The sequence below is a fragment of the Aspergillus chevalieri genome, chromosome 8, assembly GCF_016861735.1.
Source record: "Aspergillus chevalieri M1 DNA, chromosome 8, nearly complete sequence".
Lineage (NCBI taxonomy): Eukaryota > Fungi > Ascomycota > Eurotiomycetes > Eurotiales > Aspergillaceae > Aspergillus > Aspergillus chevalieri.
In genome coordinates, this window is record NC_057369.1 from 1,005,700 (window position 1) to 1,016,342 (window position 10,643).

The window sequence follows — 10,643 nt, forward strand, 5'->3', positions numbered from 1 at the left end:
AGTATCGGCAGAATAAGCTGTAGCGCTGCCTAACCACCGCGACCCCTCCCCCTCCTCTCTCTTTCACTCTCACCATTCACTCACTGTACAGAGCATTACTCGACTGCACAATGACAACAATAAGTCCACTTGCCAAATCAGCAGGAATTATTTTTGATCATAAAATGAGCTGAGGCTGAGATCATGCGGATCTGGCTGTTCACCGCCCTTTCCGTCCAACTTCGGCATCTTCTCTTCTCTGCGTGTCTTCCTCTTTCCCAACCCACTTTCTCTCTCCACTCTCTGTCTCTCTTTACTTCCCTACTGGGTACTTTCAATTGTTTCGTCAGTAAGTCATGTCACTCCAGAGCTGATCCCTCTCTTTTGCTTCTCAATGGCTGATGACTAACGCTCTTACTGGCAGTAGTCTAGGAAAATCACACATTCGAACTGCTGCTGTCCCTCCCCTCCTCCGTTGGTCCTTATACCATCTTCTCCCTCCCCCCACCTATCTCAACTTGAGAATGCTCGTTCTTCATGATTATTGATCGAGTGATGGGGAACTCCGGTTCGATTTCGACCTAGTGCTGTGTCTGTCTGGCTGTTGTCTGCTTTGCTTTTTCCTTCTTTCCGCTCAGTTCTCCTTCACCTGCGGGGATACCTAGCTTCGTCCTACCATAAGTCCTTGCTTGCCCTCTCACCATGCTGGGCCGATTGTTAAACACCGCAGCCTCCACGTTAAATCCAGCGGCCTATTCTTCGCGAAACACTACTCAGCTGGAGTCTGTTACAGAGGAGGAACACACCTCCGGCTTGTTATTCCCCGACGCCAGTTTACTCCGACGGTCCAACACGCATGCCTATCCTTTACAGTCTGCGTTCAATTCACCAAATGCCTCCTCTGCAGGTGCCTATGATGATCGTGGTGGATTAGAATTGGATCCTGCGAGGGATTTTCGGGTGATCATTGCCCAGAATGCACTCGGGGATCGGGATGCTTGTGTTCTGCTGGATACCCGTGCTCCTTCGGCCGATCTGGCTTCTCTCGGTCTAGGTCCGGATGATCAGGATCCTGCGTCGAGACATGGTCGTACCGTTTCTAGTGTCTCCCGGGGGTCTCGGAGAGTCTATACGTCTCACTCTACGGCAGAACCGAGTGCGTTGTCGAATGCAGCCAATGCACGGAGGTCCTCTGTGGCTAGTACTGGTGCCTTTACGCGCGCTCGAGGTCGTAGCTCTACCTTGTCACCAGCTGGAGCGTGGCATGAACCAGGCCACACGCGTGGTTCAGCGGATTCGAGTGATTCCGGTCTGCTGAACTGTATATTTGGCAGCAGTGCGTTTAGCTATCGAGGCTCGTCGACGAAAATGCATATCATTTCTGCCGATGAGGAGCCAGGCAGGACCCCGAGTGCCTCTCCTAAAACACGAGGTCCCATGTCCCGGGCCTTTACCACGGGCAGCTCATCCAGCTTCATCGGACCCAGTCGACCGGGCGAGGACAAACCGCCAGCGAAGGTGACAGTCCTCTTGACTAGGATGTTCAGCGTCAACCTACCGGAGGGCGGGGAACCGTCGTCGGACCAGAGTGATTTGGCGGCATCGATGTATCAGGAGTCCTTTCCGGATGCGGGTTTCCCTTTCCCCGACGTTACCAAACGGAAAAAAATCAAGGAGAAAAAGACTCCGATGTACGCTGTGGCAATCACTATCCAAATTCCGTTGATCAGTCGCAATGCTGGGCGCCCGGTATCACGGTTCGGCTCGCAGGGAGTTGACTCTCCTCGGATGGGCATGTCTTGCTCGTTGGATTCGGACTATCGCTGGCGAAATTCGTTTCTTGATGATAGTCTGTCAGCTGCGTCTCCGCCGGCTAGTCTCGATGAGCGTATCGACTTGCTAGTTGACCATTGGGATGTGGTCACTCGCACACTATCGCACATGGAGAGACTTGCTCGGAAGGAGATCCTATTCCTCTTGAAAAAGGTGGATTCCGTCTCGGGCGTACACCCGAAGCCTGTCAAACCACCCAACATGCAACGAACAAATCAAACTATTATCCATCTTCCAGCAAACATATTGGCTGTGAACTCGAGACTCCGAAATGAGGCTGTTCGCAGTACCCGCCGGATTAGCACGGCCCTTCAGACGCCATACGTGGTGACAGGTCAGAGCCGTTGGGGCGTCTGGCGCGAGGAAGGTCGTTCGATCGTCCGTACTCTTGGTGACAAAGAGCATAGTTTTTTCTTCTTGGTACTTCTCACGGCCTTCTTGGGCAACCACACAGAGTGGCTCAATATGTTGGGTCCAGAGTGGTATCGACGCCGGCATCACCTCCAACAAAAGGCACAACAGGATGTCGATCCGACCATTTCAAACCGGACGGTCATTGTCTCTCCGGACAAGATGATTGCTCGCCGGCTAATTTTCCTACTTTCGACGTTCCTCCCGGCCAAACACCGCTTTGAGCCGCTACCATCTCCTTTACGTCCAGGTACCTCCACGTCCATGCGTGCTGTCTCTCAAAGTCCGCCAAGCGTGCCTGTTCTCCGGCAGGAGTCTCTTCGACGCGCCATTGAACGACGATCGCGTGCACAGCGTTTGAACCGAGACAACGATCAGCATGATCGGTCCGTCAGTGTCTCTTCGAATGACACAACCCACCGTTCGGATGACACTGATTTGGGCCCTCCGCCAGAGCTTCAACAATATCGGAGGGGCTCAGACACTCGCTCCATCAGGACTTTGGGTATTCCAATGCATACCAAAGATGTCCGTGTGAAAAATACTAGTTCGGCTACGACCTCAACAACAACGCCAAGCAGTACCGTCCCGGTTCCTCATTTTGCTGCACAGCAGAAGCGTCCTGAACGCGAGGGACAAGAACGACCTACAGTCGACAGCTTAGCTTCTGAGACCCTCCTGAAAAATCTTCAGAGAAGTGAAAGTTCCGCTATTAGCAGCGCCAACAGCAGTCTTCCATCGACTGGCGGCCGATGGGGCAGCCTTTTCTCTGGTCTGTGGTCGTCGCGGCAGGGATCGTCTACCGCTGATGGTAGTGACACTATTCCTGCTCCTGACGCTCGCAGACGCTCTACTTCTACTGCATACATTGGCCCTCCAAGGCGTGGTCCTCCAACACTCAGCCAAATGGTGAAAGAAGCATCTGGCACCTTGCCGGAAGCATCCCCAAAGACAGTGGGAAATATTTCTATTCCGCAACCATCGGCTCATGACTTTGGGGATGAGCAGCAGGACTTGTCGACGACAGACCAAGTGAAAGAATCTCCGTTGAAGTTGTCCGTACGAGGAGACGATGGTATAGTCGACGTTGACCTTCCACTCCCTGGTTTTATTTCCCTTTCTTCGTCCGGCGATTCTACCGTGGCATCTCCTAAGAAAACGCGGACATCTGTTACCAGTGTCGATGCCGTGGCATCCACGCACAGCAGTGGCTCCGGATTTGCTTGCGCGCCGAAGGAGCACGATGGCCCCAATATCAATGTTGCTGGTTGGATGAAGAATTTCCATGAAGATTTCATGCTACAAGCTGTGCGACCATATAACGGGCTGGAGGCTGATATCAAGCGTGCTATGCAAGCGGAACCTACTCCTAGCAGTTCATTCTCTCCAGACGTGGATGGATCGGATCGATGGGTCGACGTGGCTACTACTCTGGTTGCCGATGTTAGAACCTTTACCGTCAAGCGACTACGTCTGAGGCGAAAAGCTCCATTGGACACTCATTCGCTATCACCTTCTACTCGTCGCCCAAGTCAAGTCTTTGGTCCTCTCACACCTGGATCCACAAATACGAGTTTCTTTACTGATCCTAACCGAGCTTCGATGGACGGTTTCTGTATTATTGAGGCAGAGGAGAAGTTCGTCGAGGAACCTGTCATGGATCTTGACGGTACTTTGATTGATGCTCTTGAACGTGTCTTGTCACAGAGTGGCCAATCTTCTCTCGCTCACTCGCGTGCTCCATCTCCCCCTCGAACCCGCAAAGGCGACTCCGGACGACTTTCGGAACCTGTTAAAGATGAGACCCCTCCGGTTGAGGTCCCACGTGCGGAGTGTCGAAAAACGGTCCTCGGTGCTCTCGAAGAAGTTGTCCGCAGCGTGACCGCTGAGCATTGTCGTGATGATGTGGATGGTGAGCTTGGTCTGGCGGATCGCGAGCGGAAGCGGTCGTTGGCTGGTGTGGACAATACCCTTAGGGAAGGAGTTCGTCGATGGTTGCTTGATGTTGAAGAGGCTTGGTAGTTTACTTTTCGCTCCTTGCCTCATTTGCGCCGGTTCACCCTTTTTTTCTTTTCTCTTTTGATACCCTTTTCATCTTCGATTCTTGTTGATATTATTCTGGATACCGGTATCTCAGTCAATAGCCTGCCTGGGATATCCCATTTTCCTTTTATGTTGCTTAATCCCCTGTTTTTCCGTTGGTTAATTCTTCCATTTCTTCCCCCATCCAACATCATTTATGATACCCATGTCTTATTTTGTTGTCTTATTTTGCATTAATGCATGCATGATATATGATTTGTTGCTCTTTATGATTTAGGATATGATACTGATTTCAGTATTATAATTGCAAGTTGCATTGGTCTTCTTGATTTTCATTTTCATAATATTTGAGTAATCAGTAATCAAAATGCTTTCAGGTTGCAATATCAAGTCAATTGTATTCAATTCATACATCTTCATCACTCATATACACATTGGGAGCAGGAAAATCTTTAAAAAAGGAGAATAGTATCATAATACAAGTAGTGTGCATCAACTCAACCGCAAAGGCCTCAACCCCCCGCTCCTTGGACTTCCCTTATAACTCTTACTATCCCTCCTCGGCCTCGTAACACCACCACCACTGGTACTACCACCAGCAGCCCCAACGGTCGAAACAATCCCATCCGACGCAACCCTAACCGGTGCCGGCGGATTCAACCCGCCCGAATGCGACGCAGCAATGTGGTGACTAACAACACTAGCCGGCAACTCGAGCGACGGAATGGACGCGTCCATAAGCGATGACGAGGACGTGTTTAGGGCTGCGGGTCCCGCGCTTGTTGATGCAGGGCGCGTGGTTATGTGCATGGACTCTGCATAGAAGGATTCTAGTCTGTGGGCGTCGGCGCAGAAGTCGGCGAGGCTGGAGAGGATGTGTTCGGGGGCGCGGTAGAGGTTGGCTGTGTCGATTATGGGGGGGTTCGTGGGTTGGTGTTGGTGTTGTTGGTTGTGGGGGTGGAGGTGTTGATGTGGATGGGGAGGGTGAGGATGAGGGTGAGGGTGCATTGAGAGTTGCGGGGACATGGGAGAATCGTGGATTGGGCGTATTAGGGGTGATAGGCGCGGGGAGATGCGGTCGACGGGGTGTTCGGGCGCTGCGTTGCGGCGTTCAGCGGAGCGGGAGGTTGTAGAGACGGGGCTGCGGGTGCTGACAAGGCGGTTGGCGAGGAGGAGGAAGTCGCCTTCGTCAGTGATTTGGGCGAGAATGCTTCCTGAGCGGTGGATGTACTGCGGATACTGGTAGTCCGGTGTTCCCCAGGAATAGGACACCTCGACGTCCTGGGGGAATGCGGAGCGGGGTTCGAAGTCTAGGACGAAGTCAAATTTGCGGAGGAGTGCTTTTTGGAAATAGAGGTGGTCGTTTGTAGTTGTTGTGGGGGCGGAGTCTGAGGATTGTGTAAAGGAGGCGGCGTTGTTGTTGTTTTGGTTGAAGATTGTGGGTGCCGGTGCTTTTGGTGGTGGTGGGAGTTTGAGGCGGATGCGGTATGGTTTGCGGAAGGGTTGTGTTTCTGAGATTGATGTGGCTTCACCGATGGGTACTTGGACTAGTTTGAGGCCGAACTTGTCGGCGGTTGTGGCCCAGGACATCACCGTGTCTTCGATTAGTTTGGGCGTTGTGTTCATCCAGGTGAGTTCGATGTGGAAGCAGTTCTCGGGGTTGTGGAGACGGTCGTAGTGCAGGTCGATAACTTCTGTTCGGTTCGAGCGTTTCCTGGGATCAACGTCGTATTTCATTGTCTTTGACAACATGATCGCAGCCTTGTTCTTCGACTTTGATGGTGTATTCGGAGGTTGGCTTGAGTTGGTGCTTTCCTCGAGACTGCCGGTCCGGGAATGTGTATTTGTGCTTGCAGGGGAGTCCTTGAACTGCTCCGTAGCTGGAGTCGTAGGAGCTGACTTATCCGGTCGTATCTGCGGGAACCAACTGCCCCTCGACTCAGGCCGCGATACACGGTATTCACTGGAGATTTGGTAGAAGTAGTTGCCGTCTCGGAAATTATGTCTTTTCTCCACATGCTGGAAGAGACCAGCCTGCATCAACTCATTGCCAAACTCCACCGCTTCCTCGCGGCTATGGATATCATCGAAATTTTGGAAAAGCCACGTTGTGAACTCGAAGCCAATAAAGCAGTTGTAATGCAGTCGCCAGTGCCATCGTCGGTCCATCATGCGCACTCCCTTGTCCTCCTGGATGATCTGCGCCAACGAGGAGAGGGTGATGTTTGAGCGTTCAAGAAGCTCCGGCAGTAACTGCGCTGGTGGGTTATCATGACCAGGATCTGTGAGTATAATCCGGTCCAATTCTGCCGCGACCACTTCCGATGGGTTCGCCGTTTGGTACATAATGTTGAGAGGATTCTGGACATGTTTCTTATTGGAGCTCTCAAATCGATTCTCAGGTGGGACGTATTTATGCCGCTGCCAGATATGCGTTAACTGGCTGATTCCGAGTAGATGGATTTCTTCTTCATTGTCCTCATTGAAAGACTGCAGATGGCGTCGAGAAGTAACCTGTAAGCGCATTGGAATCAAGACATAACGAACTCGCCAGAAATGGAGCTGCTGAGCTGGATTGAACAGATAGTCCCGATGACCCGCAATGTAGTTATCAGCGTAGTTCCAGTTATACTCTTCCACCGTCGAGTCAAGCTCAAGATTCTTGACTTCATATTCTGAGTTCAGAATCGTCCGTATGGCCGGCGAGTAAGGAATACGGCCACCTTTTCTATAACGATTTAAGGCCGAGGAGTTCTGGTGCGTGAAGCGGGTCACTTCTATTTCCAGGCTGTCCACGCAGATAAGACGGTGGATGGTGTTTCCCTTCGAGAGAAAGATATAAGTGCCATCTCGTTCCAAGTTGCTGGTATCAAAAACGTTCAGTGACTCCAGTGCATACTGTCCAGAAGCTTCAGCGACATTTTTTCCGACAACGATCTGGAAGCCGTGAGAAAGACGCAATGAAATCAGTTCCCGCATAAGGATTCCTCGAGTCTTGGGCGCTTCAAACCCCTCTGCGTCATCATTAGGAAAAACGCGGTACGGTGTCTGCAGGTAATCAGAGCTTAGCTCATTAAGCGTTGGAAACTCCTCCGTCGTCAGAGGTAAAATGGCAGGAGATTTCAAACTCTTCCACTTGACCACTGCAACATGCGGGGGTCTCGGATATGCATGCTGCCAGCGACCAAACCATGTGGTGTCACGCAGTACCTCCCTTGGTGTATTGCAAGGGTTGATTGATCGCACCCAGTGAGCCAACGCCTTACCTGGTGGGCTCTTGGCGGAGTAGTCACGCATTGTCATCTCGAATCTAGGGCCCAACTTCCTCGCCTGTCGCTCGTGACGGGCGTCATGCAGAGGGATCTCAGTGACCGTGGACGACAATGATTCCGAGCGGTCCGCTTGCTCCCCGTCCCCGGACGGCTTCTTGGGAGGAACTTTGATGGATATCGGCCTGGATGGCGTAATAGCTGTGTTTCGAACAGGCCTCTGGGGCGTAGGAGGTTGTGCTTCGGCGGTGGCTGTCGATCCGGATGTCGATACTGATCCTGCGTCTGATGAGCTTCGGGAGTCCGCATTCCTCCAATCCGCAGATGTTGTCACTGGTGGCTTCTGATTAAACATGGGCAGAGCTTTGGCATGTTCGACATTGACCTCCGTGCTTGCCTGAGCTCTTGGCGGCGTAGCACCTAACCCCCGCAGAGCAAAGCTGATCGTACGCGATATTTTTGACGTCCTAGCCGTGGACAGAGGCTTCAGAGACGGTTTCTTGGGAGAAACATTTTTAGTCGACACAGGGCTAACAGGTGTTGCGAGTCCCGTTGGTTCGATCTTCCGCGGGAACGAGTGCGGAGAATGGTCGCGCTCAGATTGTATCTCGTGCTCTCTTAACCGCGTTACAGACCTTGCAGAGAGTCTCTCATGAAGACCAGATGCTTGGACCTCAGGCTCACTAAATCTCTTCCTCGGCCTGGTATGCTTTCGCTGAGGTTTAGGAAACGCCTGGAAGATGTTATCATCATACTGGTCCATCCATGAAAGCACCGACTTTTGCGTCCTTCTTTTCGATCCACCAGGTGTCGGGCCTTTTGGATTCGCCATGTTCTGACGATACGGTTCCGGCCGAAGGCTGTCACTTAGCTGATGTCGAGACCTGCCGGGTGCGGCTAAGCTAGCTGGGCCTGAGCCAAAACCAGCAGTCTGTCCTCTGGAAACACCTTGGCCTTCAAGAAGATATGGAATCGAGATGTTCGACTGCTCACTCTCCATGACACCCATCATCTGGATTTCGTACATCCGGACTCGCGGGACAAAAACCTTGGACCGCTTAGTGACGGTATATGGGATTGGAGCATTGGGGTCATTTTTCAAGATCCGCCGCGACTCTCTGTACGTATCAGGGTTCCAATATGAGATGTCAAGCCAATGCGGGATACCATAGCTCCATTCTGAATTAGGCGAGCTCTGATTTCTAGCATTCATTGCCAATAAGGACCCAGGGAAGGTAGATCTGGGAGAGATATTGGGTGTACGGTTGGCAAAGTTGACGAATGACTCGCGTCTTTCAGGGGAGTACCCACCCTCATTGATATCACCCAAAGCGGAGCTCTGGGGCCTTGGCGCTGGTTCCTTGTATTTGAACAAGGGTACTGAGTGGAGCGGCATCGGGCTGAGACAAACCAAGTCAATCGCAATACCACGATTTGTCAGAGCCTCCGTGGTGGAAGCCAGAGACTCGTAGGAAACCTCAAAGACACCACTTCCCGGCGTGATGACAATGATTGACGTTCCAGTATGAACCATGTCACGGTCAATATGGTCGTATGCCAGATGTGCTGAGGCAAGGTGAATTGCTTCCAGGATATTCCCACGAAGTGCAGTACTTGGTCGTCCTGCAACAGTTGCTGTGGGTGCTTTTGGTGGCGCGTCGTTTTTTGTCGGTGTCTCTGTATCATCTGCCTTGAGTATCGAAACGTCCCTTAGGAATGTCCTGAAGTCCCGTTTCAACTCATCCAAGATGGTAGTCCAATGACCGCTTGACATGTCGTTTACTACTACTCGATAGAAGTCTCTGGTGGGAACATGATTCGGACCGGAGACGCTTCTGAAATTCTCAGAGCTGAGCGTTGAGAAAACGCCTCCACCAGCTGATACGTCGTATTCCACCCGTGTAAACAGCACGATTGTCACAAGATGTCTGGCTTCAGAGCTAGCCCACCGCTTGAACAGCTCTGGCAAAAAGCCGTTGATGACTCTGCTGAAGAGGATGTCTCCGGTCCCTTCAGAATCAAAATCCCACATCTCCCTGGACATTTGGATGAACAACACATACTTTGCAGCTTCACTGCGAAACACTGGAATGGTATGCGGCGAAAAGTAACCCGAAAGCACCTTCTTCCCCCGGATGAAGATATTCTTAACTGTCGCCTTGATACTTCCCATGAACGAGATCTTTTGACCCTTGAAGATCACTTTTCCCGCCAGCTCAGACATAACCAATCTCCACATATCAGAACGAACCATGAACTGATCCCGGAACGAGATATCCACATGAGACGCAGAGCACTGCCCACGGTCGACAACAGATAAAAGCACCTGATTCCGATTCTTCAACCCAAAGATATTGGCGATACTACTAGTAATCGAAATCTCCAGCTTAGGATTCCTCGTCTTGATCTCCTGCGGCAGCGGTTTAACCACGAACAGACAACGATTCTGCAACGGTGTCTTAAACTTAGACCTAGACGTCATATCCGAATGCAGCGTCGAGCTAGAATCAACATGTCCATCACGCAGCGACCTAGTCCCCAAATCCGGATGCGCCCCTTCACTAGTCGACGACCGCGCGGGCAGAATCTCAATGATATCCCCCGTCTTCACACCAGTGCCGCTAAACGCAGTCTGGTTGAACAGGATCTCTTCCCGGGAAAACGTCTCATCGTGAACCCACAGCGTGCATTGGCGTCTGTCCAGGGGAACCGAGCCCGGTGGGATGAACTTCTCTTCCGCCGGCGAATGGAGATCGTGGGTACTGCCCTGCCGCGGAGACTCCACAGATCGGGAGCTGGACAGAGTCTCTAGACTGGCCGCGCTGACCTGCCTCAGGTGCGAGCGCTTCATGGGGCCGCGGAAAGACATTATTCCTCTCTTGTTTTTTTTTTTCTTTTTTTAGCGATGCATTGCAATTGAGGCTTTCAGTAATGGTTAGCGACGAGTTGATGATGAATTGAAAGATATCGGGGTTAGATAGACGTTGGCTATCGGCTTCGTTTCCCGGCGTGGATCCTAAGTTCTGCTGGGAAAGGAAGGCGGTCTGCATGCGGTTGGTTCTATTCACGTGACTCACTACGTTATTAGTGCCTTAGGCATTAATACAG

The 10,643-nt window shown here is 51.7% G+C and overlaps 2 protein-coding genes across 2 annotated transcripts; one reads left to right on the plus strand and one right to left on the minus strand.

The window, feature by feature from the left end:
- Nucleotides 1–681: 681 nt before the first annotated feature.
- ACHE_80341S (uncharacterized protein) lies at nucleotides 682–4,245 on the plus strand (the record flags this gene model as incomplete). The annotated part of the gene is made up of 1 exon (XM_043283701.1): nucleotides 682–4,245. One exon carries the CDS (start codon nucleotides 682–684, stop codon nucleotides 4,243–4,245), a length of 3,564 nt encoding a protein of 1,187 aa, XP_043140954.1.
- A 513-nt stretch (nucleotides 4,246–4,758) lies between these two features.
- On the minus strand, nucleotides 4,759–10,404 carry iml1 (GTPase-activating protein IML1; the record flags this gene model as incomplete). Its single annotated transcript, XM_043283702.1, has 1 exon — nucleotides 4,759–10,404. The coding sequence occupies one exon, from the start codon at nucleotides 10,402–10,404 to the stop codon at nucleotides 4,759–4,761; it is 5,646 nt and encodes a 1,881-aa protein (XP_043140955.1).
- Nucleotides 10,405–10,643: the final 239 nt, after the last annotated feature.